Below are 17,985 nucleotides of genomic sequence, written 5' to 3' on the forward strand. Positions count from 1 at the left end.
GCACAAAATATGGTACCACAATCGCAAATAAGGCAGAATTTGGCTTTTCATCGAAAAAATATAAAACCACAAAAAATACTGAACTCTAGGGAAATGACAAATCCCTCATCAAAAGGCAAAATCCATAGCTGAAAACAAATCAAACGAATGGATAACAACTGTCATATTCCTGACTTGGTACAGACATTTTCTTATGTTGAAAATGGTAGATTGAACTTGGTTTATAGCTAGCTAAACATCTCACTTGTGTGAAAGTCGCATAAATGCCATTATATTGACAAATGTGACCCATAGAAACCCTAATATAGCTAAAGTGTAAATCAAAACATAAGTTTTTACCACCATGTTGATTTTATTAATTAAAAGAATCTATTCAATATATTTCATTTTCATACAAATAACAACAAATATGTATCACAACATCTATTTTTAGATGTACCAGAATTAACACTTTTGTAACAATATACTTTAATAGCAAATATCACACAGGTCTGGCGTACATATATTACAAGAGTTTTGTTTCAGCTCCCTACATGCTATTTTTTTTTACAGAAGATCTACAAAAGAAAATAATTATAATAATTGTATTTTCAATATCATAATTTAGTTGATCTTGCCAATATAAAATAGAAGATTGATTATAAGCAGCTTTACATCCAATGGCACATAAGTCATGCTGTTAAGGGAGATGAAACACAAAACTCTTGTAACTAAAACAATCAAAAGATTGGTTTAAATTGAATTATAATCTGATACACAACTCCACATACAATTAATAACAAGACAGTACATATAGAAATAATGAATGCCCAAAACATAAAAAACAGTTAATGGTTTCAAGGAGGTTTTTTTTAATAAAAATGAAAATGTTACTCAATTGATACAAAAAGACTAAAAATAATTTTGTGTCCTGCTTTTCTCTTTACTTCATTCTTAAGAATGTACTTAGGTGAGGTTTTTGAATTTGTGTCAAATGTTCGGACTCCTTGGTGTTTTTCTATACAATACAATGTAAAATATTTTGCCCCATAACACCTGTTTATTTTTTCATACAAGACTTTTAAAATAGCTCATAAAAGGTCATTTACCCAAATTTAAAAGATTCTTGATTTTCTTTCTTTTGTTTTGAGACCCAAATAATACCAATGCTAATATAAAGTTAAAAGTCCGAGTCAGCCTTTTCCCCCAATATTTTAAATCTCAAATATCTCGAAAAGGAGGTCCATGACCTATCAATATTTTTAGCTTATCTTTATCCTTAATTGATGCCCTACCTGCTTATAGTATCAATTTCAATTTATTAATTTATTTATTTTTACCTAACTTTACCTAAGTACATCCTTAACTGATAAATATGACAGATTTAAAAAAAATTAAGGAGGCACCTTAACTTACCATGCACAATTACACTCAGTATGAATATTTTGACAAGTTTGCAATGACAGAGGCATGGATAAAAACAATTGTTGCTTTAACATTTTTGGGCATGAAGGATTCTAAAAAAAAGATCAAGTCTATCATTCTAATACTTGAATCTTATTTATGCTCACAGAAAAAAAACAGGACACTATCCCTCTGTAAACACAATTTAACAAGATTTATCATGGTATCTCCCCAAGAAAATGAGGGACAGGAGAGAGATAATAAACATATATAGATGGAGTACAAAAACAGTACAAGATGTATTGAAAGACTAAAAATGAGAGAATTGTACAAAATATGTACCACTGAATATAACCAATAAATTCAACAAGTTTATGGTAAAAGTACAGAAAGTCCACAAAACATAAACAATGATTGTCTAAAACTTGATAGAAACAAAATTATAAGGAAAATAAGACATTCTAAATGAAAAACCTATGAATGAAATTAAGCAGGCTAATTGAGGACATTCTTCATGGTTATGTCCCTTTGGTGACAAAAACTCTCATGTGTTTGATGCTGTAGGAGTTTCAATAGCTAAACTAATGGGATGTTTCTTTTTGCTGTTGTGGAGTGGGTGTGTAATCAACACATGTTATCACTTATCACATTCATGTATGCTAATTGTTTCAAGCTTTTTCTTATTTTTGTAAAAACAATAACTTTGATGTTTTTTTTTAAATGAAATCAACACTTTATACTTTTGTTTTTGTTTTTTTGGCATAGAATGAAGTGCATTGTATTACTGTTTAAGGTATTTGTTAGAGAAAGATAACTCTTATACCATAGTCACCAAGTATATGAGATAAAATTATTTACAAACAAACACAAATTAAATATTCGCTTATTTCTATATCAACATTTTCAAGTAACAATAAATTCTGACAAAGTAATTTAAAAATATTTATCTATTCTTAGAAAATAAACTATCATTAAATAATTGTAAAAATAAATTCTTTAAAAACCCAAAATATCACACTTATTACATATCTTAAATCTACTAACAGGTTATAAACTGTGTCTATCATAATAAACTTTGAATACAAATAAATAGAAAATTTACTACAAATTATTATGCTGAAAACTGTGGTTAATGAAAAAAGTTATTACAAATGTTTTTTCTTCTTAAACTTGAAAAGCATTCCACAAAAAATATAATCAAAAATATTATGTCTGGACAAATATATATATTTGTATTTATTTATGCAGCAAACTATTTAAAATGCCTCCTTGCTGAAGAATTAACAATGTGTATTGACAATGTGTATGTTTTTGACAGTGTTTTCCATAATAAAGGCACTGTATGTATGCAAGTTATTGTTTTTCATTATGGACTGGTATCTATGATGAGTTTATTAATGATTACCATTTGTATATTATCTTATACAATTTAAATATATCTTATCAACGATACATATACTTTATTCACTTTATACTATATATATCTTATCTACAGAATCAAAATAATCTTGCCAACCATTGCAAAAAAATTATGTTAAAGTATTTTTTATGACAGAAGTCTACAAAATAGACATTTCTTGGTAGGAACACTATCTTTTGCAAGAAATGTTTTAAAACTATCAACAAAGCCCTATTTAATCTTACAGGCAATTTCATTGAGTGTGTAGCCAAAGGTAATATCTTTGATAATAGATATAGGAAGATGTGGTGTGAGTGCCAATGAGACAACTCTCCATCCAAATAATGGTCATATAAAAAGTAAACCATTACAGGTCAATGTACCCTTGCTTGTTAGCTAAACAGTGAAGTTATAGTTAGGTCAGGTAACCTATCCTCCTTTGAGAGTAGACTAGTCCTGCAGATAACCAATCTAAATGTCTGTTGAACTAGGCTACTTGGAAAGGAGGGTAGTATCGACTGTAACATTTCTTGTCAAGTTCAATTCTTTGAAGGCAAACATTTTCGTTTCTTTAACCTCAGTCTCCGTGAAAAAAAAATTTTGTTGTTTCCATTTAAACTCTCGAACATATTGGTCAAAATGTAATTTCTAAAAGGTCCAATATGAAGTGATATTGTGTCAAAAATTATATACAAGTGACAATATCAAAATGTTACAGGTTGACACAACAGATGAAGGGGTTTTAAACTTTTTAATCCATAACTACACCAATTAAAAAATTAATGAAAACAGAATGCTAATCCAACCGAGTTTTTAACATGTATTGAGTCATTACAAACCAATGTACCAATCTATCAAAACAATCCTTACAATACACTCATGAGTAGTAAAGGTCTTCAAACAACCCATGTAGTAGCTTAACAATTTAATTCACCTATGATTTTAAACAATACATTCTCTTAACCTTACTTTGAATTCTGATCGAGCTTTCTTTTAAGTGCCAAATCTGATAACTTGATTCTGAACCATAGGGATAAAACCAGGATACACAGTACCCAGATATGTTACCAACAAATCACATGCCATGAGATGGCACAATATATATTTACATGAGATGCTATCTCTTGCTATCATTTATACTAGTCATTAACCGAGGTGATGAGCCTCGAGGTCGGACTATCCCTCCGTAATCCGTCTGTCCTGGTTGTAACACTGTGTTACCATGTTCTCCCACAGTGATTCGGATCTGTGAAGCACAGTTTTCCAATTGTTTGCCATCTTTTCCGGCTGGATTATGTGAAGAGGATCGTTTCAATTGTTTTTTGCCCTCTGATTTTTCTGGATGTGCTATGCAGCCACGTCGGATTATCCTGGCATTAGTTAAGACAGGGCGTAAAGATCCTGCTGCTAATAAGTCATTTAAATGTGCACCATAACCATCTACTAAAACCTGGAAAGTAATCAAACAATTCTATAATCTTACTGGTCTTTCTTTACATTATGTCACAACATGAAATACTATAGGTGTCATATGGTATTTTTACCTGGTGTTGTAAACCATCAAGTATATAAACTGGTATTTTACATTTTTAAATAATGCACTTATTTGATTGATTTGCTAGACAAATGTCTACAAATCTGTAAAAACAAACCCAATCAATCTGTGAGTCTTTTAGTTGGATTGTAGTGTTCAGTTGCTGTCTCAAATATATACTCAGTTTATTTGCTGCATTTGTATAAAAATAAAAACACAGAACAGGAACACATGTCACCCTACCCTGGCACATATTCTCTACTTTCAACTTCATTAATTAGGCCGTTAGTTTTCTCGTTTGAAATGTTTAACATTGTCAGTTCAGGGCCTTTAATAGCTGACTATGCGGTGTGGGCTTTGCTCATTGTTGAAGGCCGTACAGTGACCTATAGTTGTAAATTTCTGTGTCATTTTGGTCTTTTGTGGAGAGTTGTCTCATTGGCAATCATACCACATCTTCTTTTTATATGTCCAGTCATTGCTTTTTCAGCCAAATGTGTGATAAGCTGATAATCAATAATTACTACTTTCCAAACAAATCAATGGTTTGACAATAAGGATCAAACATATCACATCCCAAAATGTAGTTAGACAAGCTACCATGATACCACAGAAATGGTAATTAGAAAATAAAAATATCTAACATGATAAGGCTTACCTGTGCTTTAGATGCATCTTTCTTTGAAGCTTTTCCCACAATAAATATCTGTGCCACTGTCAGACCTAACTCTTTATAGACATAGATATCTTTACTGGAGCCATAGGCTGCTTTGTAAACTATCTGGGCCTACAGCAAAGTTTTCAATATTAGTACACAACTTCAAAGGAAGACGATGAATGGAATAGTTCTATTTTTAACTAAAAATAACAAATACTACAGGTTTATTTTGGTTTTTGACATTTCACATGTTTCATCAAGGAGAGTGCTGACAAATATCATGAATATATGAATGTATATATAGCTGCATGCAAAACATAGCTTTATTTAAAGTAAGAAGTTCTTGGAAGAAATGTTCCCTTTATATTCACAGGTTATTCCAATGGTAATTAAGGTAATAAGGAATTTTACAAATCTCCAAAAAGTCAGCAAAAATATTGAAATAAAATTACAAACAACCATGCATAACCCATGACTTCCATTTTATTTATGTCCTTTTTATCACAATTTAATATTCAAACTATACTTGTCTGATATGATTGTTTGCTTCATCTTTACATTTGATATTATGCAATGAGATAAATTATAATTAGTACATACATCTGTTTGTAGTCCTTTCAGATAGTTTAACTTTTGTCTAAGTGGGTCTTTAGTGATACCTTCCATGAATGCCACCATGCCATGTGGAAAGTTATGCATTGCTAACCATGAAACCACTTTACGATGTTGCATGTCTGGGCGAGCTGTGACGTATATAATTAAATAACCTTGGTCCTGCCAATGTCTGAAAATATATAAAAAATATCTATCATTATGTCTGGGCGAGCTGTGACGTATATAATTAAATAACCTTGGTCCTGCCAATGTCTGAAAATATATAAAAAATATCTATCATTATGTCTGGGCGAGCTGTGACATATATAATTAAATAACCTTGGTCCTGCCAATGTCTGGAAATATATAAAAAATATCTATCATTGATGTTTAGAAAGTGAAAATATTTGACTCCAGAGGCTCTAAAGAGCTCACCTTGGTCTATGTGCATATTAAACAAAGGACACCCATTAGAGACAGGAATAAAATTCATGACAAAATTGTCCGTTTTGGTGATGATGACTTGTTTGTTGATCCTATGATCCTACCATACTGAACATTCTCGTTGCTTACAATTATCTCTATAGCTATTAATAATGAATTTGGCCCAGCAGTTTCAGAAGAAATTGTAAAAACTTACAAATATGTACAAAAACTTGTGAAAAAATTACTTTAAAGGCCAATAACTCTGGAAAGGGTTAATAGACCATCTTGATCAAGTTGACTTACATTGCTGAACAATTTTGCTGTTTATGTGTCTGAAAAACGCACTTAACTATAACCCATTGAAAATGTCCCAATATTATTTCATGATGCTGAATAATTCAAACAAATTTACATACGTTTCTTATTACATTTTCATATCCAATGCTCAGTACTGTGATAAATATAAGATAATGCATTTAACAAACTATTATTTGAAGTTAGAATTATTTTTAATTATGGAATTTGCATAATTTCTTGTGCTTAAAATTTTTCATAAATTCTATGTTTATTGTGTACTGTAATATTCTGTGCTGTGCACAACACTTTCTATTACAAAGAAGATAGTACATTTTCAATAGAATGTACTGTGCCGCGCACAACACTATCATACAAAATACAGTGTATGGAAAGTGTTATTAACAGCTCAAAACATTATAATACTAAATAAACATGGAATTTGATAAAAATTTCACGCACAAGAAATTATGCAAATTCCATAATTAAAAATAATTCCAAGTTCAAATAATAGCTTGTTATTTTTTGTTTCTGATACCGACTTTATCAGGTTGTATGAATGAAGTCAAGTGCATTTCATTAATTATGATAAATTGATGCAGACGGACTTTAGCACTTGACATTGCTGCACTGATACATGACGTCATTGCTTAATTATATTTTCAAATTTTAAGTCATGTCCATGATCTTAAAAATATTAAGCAGTAAGATCAAAAGGAAAATGTTCAAATTGTATAAAAGAAATATTTCTTCATGGGAGAAATCAATAACAGGCCATAACCATGAGAGATAAAGTCGTGTCCATGATCAGTAAGGCCATGAATATAAGAGAAATAAAATAATTACCTGACAACATCGACAGCCCCTCCTCTCACTTTTGGATCTTTCCCTGATATAGACAATAATTACCTGACGACATCAATGGCCCCTCCTCTCACTTTTGGATCTTTCCCTGATATACACAATAATTACCTGACGACATCAACGGCCCCTCCTCTCACTTTTGGATCTTTCCCTGATATTGAAACACTGGCAGTAAAAGATCCATCTATACTGAAAACCACTGTGTCAGTGTTGGGTGGTAATACAGACAGGAAAAAGTCAGCAAAGGTATGGTCTCCTCTGGAATTAAAAAAGTACCATACATTAATATTGCCTTATATTAGGGTAGTACAAAACTTTAGATACACATCTACATGAATGTGAATATGAATAAAATTGAGAATGGAAATGGGGAATGTGTCAAAGAGACAACAACCCGACTATAGAGAAGACAACAGCAGAAGGTCACCAACAGGTCGTCAATGCAGCAAGAAATTCCCGCACCTAAAGGCGTCCTTCAGCTTGCCCTAAACAAATATATATACTAGTTCAGTGATAATGAACGCCATACTAAACTCCAAATTGTACACAAGAAGCTAAAATTAAAAAAAATACAAGATTAACAAAGTCCAGAGGCTCATGACTTGGGACAGGCGCAAAAATGTGTCAGGGTTAAACATGTTTATGAGATCTCAACCCTCCCCCTATACCTCTAGCCAATGCAGAAAAGTAAACGCATAACAATACGCACATTAAAATTCAGTTCAAGAGAAGTCCGAGTCATATGTTGCTGTGCCTCAATTTGAAATATAGGTAGAAATTTATGAAATTGTATAATGATAATTAACTATGAAGTGAATATGGGATTATATTGTTACTCCAAAACAACTAATGATATCATGCATTTTAAAAGTTCCATATGTGTATAAATTTTAGAAATATACTGATCGATTGTTGCATTAAATCATTCCTAAAACAAAATAATGTGTTTTTTTAACAATAAATAGAAGTAGTGAAGAATAATTACTTATAAAACTTCATAATTTGCTTGAGGTAAAAATCTCTCCTGTGGTACATCATATATATGTTGATCTTCTATATTTACAAACCCTTCCACTAAATAGACGTCTAAATATTTATTAACCCTGTCCCCTAAAATAAGGCATCACATATGTTTCATGCCTTTTATAGCAGTATGGGTTTTGTCTTGTTGTTAAAGGCTCTAGGTGTACTGTGTCCTATAGTTGCTTACATCAATGGCTCTGGTGTATAATTGTCTCATTGTCAATCCTACCACATCACCTTCCTTTTACATTATACCATATACCTGACAACCACTTTTACTGGGTGCATTCCCTGAGGTAACATTTTTTCTTTAGGTACAGTAAACTGTAATCTTCCATGTTTGTCTGTTACAGAAGTACCTAGATATTCCCAGTCTCCGGTAGATTGGTTGTTTACATGAACGTCTACCTAAAATACATGAAACATGTGTTTACATGAATGTACATTTACCTAAAATACACAAAAGTTCTGTGTTTACGTGAATGTCTTACTAAAATACACAACGTGTGTTTACAAGTACATCTACCTTAAGGTAGCACAATACAAAGATTTTTTTTACTTCCAATCACTAACCTTTAAAATGCTGTAACTTTCTTATGAATCCATACAAAATAATAAAAGAGGTATATAGATTGATAAAAGATTAAACTTTTAAATGACTGCAATATTTTTATTATGCAATCATTATGTAATCAATTATTATGTAATAAGTGGCAAAATCTGGGTCAGTTCACTTGAATGAATTTAGCTCTTTCGTCTCTTTAACTATACAGAAAATTTTAACGAAATCTTAATCAACACATCATGGGCTTCAAAAGGGTGTCTCAAATTGTCCCTATGGTATTTCATTCTCTCATAAATCTCTAATTAGTGTGAACATCCTAACCACATAAAAGAAGATAATGTTTAATTAGGTGTACAATTTGTTCTATACATTCTATCTGAAATCTGAGACACCCTTTTGTAGATAATGGCCATAGGAACAACATGTAATAAAATCAATCCTCTAGGAATACCTATGAGGAAGTTCATTTCAATTGAAAGTGGAAATTTAAATAAAAATATTTTAGACACAGTTAACATTATAATTGGTTACATAATTGTTGCATCATACTAACATTGCATTTATTTGAAAGAATAATCTGTTAGCTATCCAAAACTACCACTTTTATAAATTTTCAAGCATTATTAAGAAAATTACAGCATTTTAAAACTTGGGAGTCTGTGTTTACATGTATATATACCTAAAATAAGCAACATGTGTGTTTACATGTACATCTACCTAAAATACACAAAATGTGTGTATACATGTACATCTATCTAAAATACACAAAACATCTGTGTTTACATCAGGGCTTCCAAAAAACATTTGAGCCAGCCGGACATTTTATATCTGATCCCGATTTTAATCCCTTAAGACTAAGTCACAAAAGGCAATTATGGTAATCAGATGGCCATTCCAATGATAATGACATTAGATTAAAAAACGATTTTAAACTTTACTTTGTTTTGGATGTTTGGATGTAAACTGTTAAACTGGCAGTGTATCATTCAAAGTGTGCACATCAGCGTGCTCATATCTGCCATAGACTCTTTATTTGTGCAAAATGACATGTCAAAAACTTCATTTTCGTTTTGAAAATCATGTTTTTCTAAAACCGGATGTTGACTTGACAATGGTAAAATATGGACCGTAAACGTATACGTAAAATCCGTGTACGTTTGCAAAGCATGACTGAGTGAAGAAGCCTTTTCCACGTTATTTTTTCAACAAAATGCTTGAAATGAACGTTTAGATACAGGTATCAATGATAAATTTAGCATTTTGAAGAAATAAAGGATGCATAATTACATTTCCCACCTTTGCACATGCGCACACGTATTCTAGTTCATTCGACGTAGTTCTGACGATTTTTCATTTAAACCTTTTAAATTTTTTTATCAAATCATGTAGATAAACTAATTTCTTATAATTTTAATCTTTTGGACTAAATCAATGAGCTACAAACTGCTGAAATGTAAGAAAATAATTGTGAATAGACAATTTATACGATGTCCGGTACTGAACATAGTTTACCTGTCAACTGAACAGGTAGATATCACCTGTCCAACAACTAATTAGCCTTGATTAAAATTAGAAAGTATTGAAGTAGGGGTTGTTTTGATAGTAATTAATCATCATGTCACTTTTATGACCGGAAATGTGTAGATGTTAAAGGCAAAAGGTTGGGTCAAAAAGATCGTGACTTATGTTAAAATGACCGAAAAAGCCTTGAAAACTAAAATGTATATGACCGTTTCATGCTTTGCCCAGCCGGACTTTTACCGGACATTAATCAAATGTCCGGAATATATGACCGTTTTGGAAGCCCTGGTTTACATGTGCATCTTCCTAAAATTCCCAAAACTTCGGTGTTGAAGGACTACAATTGTTAACTTCTGACACATTGTCACACTTCTGACACATTGTCACACTTCTGACACATTGTCAAACTTCTGACACATTGTCAAACTTCTGACACATTGTCAAACTTCTGACACATTGTCAAACTACTGACACATTGTCACACTTCGGACACATTGTCACTTTAGATGGAGAGTTGTCTCATTGGCATAAATATGTACCACATCTTCTTATTTCTATTCACAAGAATTCCTATCTAAATACACAAAATTGCCACTTTTATATCTTACATAAATGATAAACAATACTTTTGAGTAACACATTATCACAAAAGACCTTTTTTAGGGTCAACAATACAGACTACGTTTGTTGAACAAATGAAAATTCTAACATAGAATGCGAGACACAAAATCAGGAATAACAGCATTTTCACAAAAGACTTATATTGTCATAGTTACTTAATAATACATGAAAATTCAAGTTTTCTTATAGTTCACAAAAACTAAAGTTAACTTATAATATGTGAAAATTAGGGAAAGATGAAATGATTTTTAAAATATGACATATTCTGACCTTTTCTCCTGACAAAGAAGTAACATCAAATGATCCGTACATAAACCTAGCTGTGATCGCCTGTTCCTTCCCATCAACCACTATTACATCATTACCACGATGATTGGCTTGTAAATTCTAAAACAAAATAATTATTGAAAAATTAACATCATCTCCAAATTATTTTTGGTTAATTCAAATAGTATCTAAATCTGAGATTAATAATATTGTGACATTATACAATAGGAGTAAGAAGATACAAGTTATAAAGTTTACCATTACATGAAAAATATACATTACATGAAAAATATACAATCATTAATATTTAGAATAAGCAGAAGAATAAACTAAAATTACAAAGAAGTGGCGTGCATTAAGGTCTGGTTTTGGCCCAGGAAAATAAAATTGGCACATAATGTTTAGAAATGCATAGGGTCAAGAAATATAAATGAAAAACATTCAGATTTTATCTGATGACGTCACAATAAGACAAAAAAACGATGAAAAATACAGAATTTATGCAGTTTTCTATCTTTATTTCTGTTGTGGAAACACCTTGCACAGATAAAACATTAAATGAATGTTTCTTACTTTAACTTTGATGGTTGTTCTCCTTTTTAACCATTTTTCCTTTGGTTGTTTAGCTGACATCACAGAGTCTGGTAATAAACTTAGTTTCTCTGCTGCTTCATTCAATAAAACATCATGTCGCAAAACCTGGAAAAAAAACATGGAAACATTTAAAGTCATATGAAACGAGTGAGTGGTGAAAAAAAATGTTTATCCAATTCTTTTACCAATGCATGTATATATCATAAACTTAGTCCTCTGTGCACGATTTTCTCATTTTTTTTGCAAATATAACGTATAATCGTCAATTTTTTTCTCTCTGTCCGTTATGATTTAACAAATATGGCTGCTCATTAAATGCCAAGTTTTGAAGCCGAAGTTTACAGATTGTCACCTTATAGTAAACAAATAACAAAAAGCATGGGTATTGAGCACGTGTTTAAGATGTACAATCAGACAATTGTTTATTTAAATGACAAATCCATGCGTATTGCGACTACCGGATTTTTACGAGGAGGGTTACGCTTAGGTCACTATGCATACAAAAAATATGTCAGCGAATTGCTTCCTGGCAGCAAGCAATTAAAAACAAATAAACTTCTTCTAAATGTGGATAAATTAAAGAATTTTCCTCAGAAAAAAGTATATGTACATAAGTTGACAACTTGTATAATGAAAACTATCATTTAGTTATAAAAAAAACATATGCATATTTTTTTTTAATTTAAGGTTTCTTATGACTTTAAAGTTATATTGTTTTCCTTTATTTATAAAATAAGGAGGTGGTGAATGACTGCCAATGCAATGAGAAGAATAATCACCCAGGGCTTCCAAAATTATTTTTAGCCAGCCAGACATTTTATATATTATCCCAATTTTAATCCCTTACTAGAAAAAACAAAACGCAATTATGTTAATCAGTTGCCAAGTTGGCCATTCCAATGATTGACATTAAAAAAAAACATATTAAATTTTCTTTGATTCAAATTCAAAGTTCTGGAAGCCTTGTATTCATCAGATGTTAACCAATTCATTTATCTATCAAAATTAATAATTTTGAAAAGGATTGAATAATTTTTTATTAATTCTGCAATTTCAGGGGAAGACAACCAGATAATGCAACTTATAAGTACAGGTTTATCTTTAATTTGAGAAACTGTCAAGCAGCATGGGTAATAACTTATTTACTGTGGATTCATTTATTTTCGTGGAAACCAATAATCATGAACGGAGGAAAAATGGTATTTTTAAGGATAAGTGATTTTGTGGTTTTGCCAAAGTTTGCATATCAGCCTAATGAGTATCTCATTTAACATTTATATTTTTGGTTAACATTTCAAAGGCTTTGCCAATAAATTCCAAAATACTAATCCAAAGAACAGGTATAAATTCTGTTTAGGTTGGTGAACCTCAGAAACAAGCACAGACCAATGGGACATAACTCACCTGTCTTTAGAAAAATGATGCTTAATCTGATAACAATGGGAGATAACTCACCGGTCTTTAAATAAACAATGCTAAATCTGATGACAACAGGAGATAACTCACCTGTCTTAAGATAAACGATGCTAAATCTGATGACTCCCAGAAACTGACATGAAACAATGGGGGATAACTCACCTGTCTTAATACAAACGATGCTAAATCTGATGACTCCCAGAAACTGACATGAAACAATGGGAGATAACTCACCTGTCTTAAGATAAACGATGCTAAATCTGATGACTCCCAGAAACTGGCATGAAACAGGGGAGGTAACGCTGATGTAGGGAATGAATGTAGGATATCTGGACTGTATAACTCAAAGTCTATCCTCTTGTTACCCCACCATTTACTAGTTACTGAAACACAAATACCAAATAATTAATATGAAATATATATTATAGAAATTTAGAAAATTAAGCTTTCACTTATAATTGTTTAGTGTGATGTCCATTTTCACTGAAATAGAACACTTTTTGATGATGAGCAAACTTAAGCCAACCTCCTGGTGGGGCATTTACTCACTGTGTTGACAACCCATTGCAGGCCTTTGGTGGTTTTCTGCACTTTGGTCTGGGTTTTTTTTTTGACACATTCCTCAGTTCACAGGTATTTGCGACTGTCAAACCACCAATTGATGCTGTCTGAGCTTTGAATACAATATTGTTATCTCCTTTCTAATGAAACTAATAGAAAACCTCATCAAAACATACGTTTAAAATCTGTCATACGTTGTCTGCGGGTATATTTTTATAGCATCAATTGTTACTTGATGTCATGAAAATTGAGGACATTATCCAATCAAGATGAACGTTACAAAGGGTGTTGCATTAGAAAATGTGTTACCTACCATTGGCTAAAACTGACATTGTGTTCTCTCCCATTCCAGACATATTACTAACGACACTAGATATACTGTTTTGTCGTTGTAAAATATGGCCACTGGAACTTTTCCTGGTTCCAAGAAACAAGGATAAATTACTCTGTACTGTTTCAACTGAAAATAAACATTGATATTTATAAAAATAAATGGGGAAATGGGACACAGATGATGCTGCTGCATGCATATGAAGTTTTAAAGTGATAGATATATCCAAAAGAATAAAAGTGACACTACCGAAATTCATACTTGATCTGAGTTTTGTGGTAATAAGCATTGTGTTCAACAGTCATAACATTTGGTTGAAGCAAACTTATTTAAGTAAGAGAACAGAAACAAAACATTTAACATTTTTTCCATTTGTAAAGGGACATAACTCTAGAACTGTAAAAGTGACACCACCAAAATTCAAAAAAGATCTGTGTTTTATGGTAATAAGCATTGTGTATAAGATTCATATCATTTGGCTGAGGCAAACTTAGCTAGGAGAATGAAAACCAATTACAGGATGTACAGAGGTACAAAAGGACAAGGGTAACCCTTAATGTCCCCTCCCCTATGGCAGATGCGTAAAAATAGGTATGATATATATTAAAACCAGCCGACAGCATAAGGATACAAAAAGATAAATTTCCAGAGGTTGACATACCAAGCCTGCTTCATCCTATATATACAGATATATATTTGTTATTGAAAGAGTGTTGTATGATTATGATTTTAAACATAATTAATTGATGTTGTTTTCCTGATTCATGGTATCCCTGGAGCTGGTAATAATTACTAGTGCAGAAAAACCTGCTTTCCTTCATGATGTTCTCTTTGTTATTACGCCATTTTGTTACTCAATTTAGTTTTCTACACTATAAATTTTTGGCTCTACCACTTACCGACATGTACTGGTTCCCCATCACCTAGAGGGTATTTAGAGTATCTAGAAACTTTTACAGGTGGTATGTATCTGAATGTGTTGTTTAATAAAGGTTCCAGTCTAAATGCTGATGGGTCACTATTATGAAATATGTTGTAGACTTGACCACAGGCTGGACTGTAGGGAGAAACTGAAATAAAGCATAATTTATTGTAATATATTAATTTAGCAAGGAATGATCATTGCAACTGAGACATAAATTATTACTGCTTAAAATGTGTAAAGTAGCTGAAGGCATTCTGGATTGTATGTAGAAACTGAAACAAAGCATAATAAATATTATACAATATAAGTCAAATTCAATTCATTTGTAATGTAATGAAGATAACTGTGTTGTATTTTCAGCTTGGCCTAAGTAAACTTTGTTCAACTGCTAGGAATATCTGTTTACCTAGCTCTGCTTCATGTCACTTTGTGACAGTAAAATATATGTTTTACGTAGGCAGCTTTTAATGCAATACAGTACTCTCCCAAATCTCATAGTTAGGGAAAATCACTGCTAAAAAACTGTTAAATACTTTAGCACTGAAATGTTAATGTTGGTTTGGGAGATGGTCTCAGAAGCCACCTCTTTTGCTCATTATATTCAATCATGTTAAATGCAGTATTGTTTACTACCACTACCTCTTAATTCTACTGGATCATTGTTTCATTGAGAATCATTCCACTTCTTATTTTTATATTAATAAGTTCTAATAAAAATAATAATAACACAACTATGATTGATCAAATATATCTTCCACCTCAGCAAAAGGAAACTTTGCTATAGTACATTAAAAGACTTACAAGATCTATCTTCACCACAATACATCCTCCGATAAGCTAACACTAGTCCTAAAGGAGATCCTAGAATAAACATGTCAGACACATCAAAGTCAAATTTTAAATAAGTCCCTTCAAAATTACTGCCAGTACTAGTCCTCCTTGAAGGGTCTTTCTCATTTACATTTAGATATGATTGATGACTTGGGTGATTAGGTGGATCTCTTGTAGAACATGTCCTTTTCATTTTGTAATCTATGGATACAATATCACTTTTACTACACTGATTGTTTACATTAGGGCTATTTAATGTTAAATCTGGGTCACTGTGACTCAATTGTCTTGTTGTGTCTATGTTTGTTTTTGCACTAGACGATTCTGTTTTTGAACGTTCTCTCCTGAACGATGTCGTAGAGTCGACCTCAGGAAGAGCCTCACGACTGTCATATGTACTAAGGTATCGCATACAGGAAGGATTTTGACAAAGGGCATCATACGCTAACACAGAACTGGTACTATCAGCTATCAAACAAACCTGTAATGTTAAAATAAAGATGTAATATTCTTTAAGATATCAAACTAAGTCATTTAGACTTTAGGCAATTCTATAGTTTGGCAAATTTTTTTATTCCCTTGCTCAATGTGATTAAATTTTAAGGGTGCCAATCTTGAATTTTATCAACAACTTGTCTTGACCAATGGTCATTTAACTTTAGACAAGACTTTACTTTATTTTTACCTGTCCTTTTCCTTCATCTCAGGTTAAGAATTACTGGTACACTATATTAGCCTTAGACACGGTTTTATTGACAACTTACCTTGACCATTGGTCACAGGGGTGTGGAAATATTTGTTGTGAGCACTTGTCCCTGGGCAAGTAAAACTAAAATTTTAACTTGTCCGGAAAATTTTTTACTTGCCCTGATGATCCCAATAAATATTGAAGTATTTCTTGTCAGCTTATATATGATTCTTACTTAGCACTATTGTGCATCACAAACAAATGAAATCCATTTGTTTATATGTGTCCAAAATTTAGAAAAGTAGGAAATGGGTTAACATCAATGGGACAGAAACTTAACAGCAAACCAACCAATGAAATGACATGTAAAGGACAATTTTGCAGCAGTTTTGGAATAACAATTGTAGCCAGTAGGTACATAATAATAATAATTAATTTGAGGACAGTGATTGAAGAAATGTAAACTAAATAATAGATTAACTATTGATTTTGTGGTGTTTCTCTCAACTAACACACTTGTTTTTTCTTGATTATTTATTTATTGTCTTGATGTGCAATTAAAGCGTCCCTTCTATTTGTCAGTTTGACAACAAATAATGTTGACCTTTCATCTATAAATAAGACAAAAACTTATCAATCTGAATCTCGATACAAAATTTAAAGAAATGACACTTCCAGTAAATGATGGTTGAAACTTAATCGACGATCCCGGGTCAATGGACAAAGCCAATGCAATGTTACGCGACTCTGGTTCCCATACTTATTTTTATTTATTATGGTAATTGATCTATTTCCAGTATCATGTAATATTTATCGTCATGAACATTGATGTTTTCACTTGCTGAACATTGGTTTATTTTACATCAATTAAACATTTTTATACATTTTGAAATTAATTTTATGTTTTTGTTGGATTTGAACTTTGTCTTGTATATTTTTTACTTGTCCACGGGCAACCAAGACAAAAATAATTACTTGTCCGGTTGTTCAAATGTACGAGTCGGGCGAGTCGGGCATAGCATTTCCACACCCCTGGGTCATTTACCATAAGACCTGGCTTTATTTTATATTTACCTGTCCATTAAATCCTTTTCCTTCATCTGAAGTTAAGAATTCCTGATACACTATATTAGCCTTAGACACTGTTTTATTAACACACTCGTGGTAATCAGGATTAGAACTAGCAAATAATGCTATTGCACCAAGGGGAACGAACTCTTGTGTCCATATTGGTCCATCCACACTGTTTGGGGTCTGAGATTCAACGGAAAACGGGGTTATACTGTAAAAAATAATAAATAAAATGTTGATAGTCGATGAATGTTATGTCATCATGCAATACAGTGTTATCAGTATGACAATTATCAATGACAGCATTTTGCAACAGAGCTTGAAAGAAAATATCATATCCCAAGAAAAGTAAGCATGTAGTTTATGTTTTGTTTTAAGGGGGATGGTACTATCTCAATACAGTGAAACCTATTTTAAAA

The 17,985-nt window shown here is 31.8% G+C and overlaps 1 protein-coding gene across 4 annotated transcripts in view; it reads right to left on the reverse strand.

Moving 5' to 3' along the window:
• Positions 1 to 332: 332 nt before the first annotated feature.
• Positions 333 to 17,985, reverse strand: part of LOC143074986 (protein retinal degeneration B-like) — a 63,759-nt gene continuing 46,106 nt past the window's right edge. For all 4 annotated transcript variants that reach the window (XM_076250204.1, XM_076250201.1, XM_076250203.1 and 1 more), the window contains 12 exons: positions 17,570 to 17,777; positions 15,778 to 16,288; positions 14,951 to 15,121; positions 14,034 to 14,180; positions 13,394 to 13,542; positions 11,723 to 11,848; positions 11,153 to 11,269; positions 8,438 to 8,583; positions 7,261 to 7,410; positions 5,575 to 5,758; positions 4,975 to 5,103; positions 333 to 4,232 (listed from right to left, as the gene is read on the reverse strand). In XM_076250204.1, coding sequence (XP_076106319.1) covers positions 3,900 to 4,232; positions 4,975 to 5,103; positions 5,575 to 5,758; positions 7,261 to 7,410; positions 8,438 to 8,583; positions 11,153 to 11,269; positions 11,723 to 11,848; positions 13,394 to 13,542; positions 14,034 to 14,180; positions 14,951 to 15,121; positions 15,778 to 16,288; positions 17,570 to 17,777 — 2,371 coding nt within the window. In that variant the 3' untranslated portion in view covers positions 333 to 3,899. The remainder of the gene's footprint in view (positions 4,233 to 4,974; positions 5,104 to 5,574; positions 5,759 to 7,260; positions 7,411 to 8,437; positions 8,584 to 11,152; positions 11,270 to 11,722; positions 11,849 to 13,393; positions 13,543 to 14,033; positions 14,181 to 14,950; positions 15,122 to 15,777; positions 16,289 to 17,569; positions 17,778 to 17,985) is intronic.

The sequence above is a fragment of the Mytilus galloprovincialis genome, chromosome 5 (genome assembly GCF_965363235.1).
Source record: "Mytilus galloprovincialis chromosome 5, xbMytGall1.hap1.1, whole genome shotgun sequence".
Classification (NCBI taxonomy): Eukaryota; Metazoa; Mollusca; class Bivalvia; order Mytilida; family Mytilidae; genus Mytilus; species Mytilus galloprovincialis.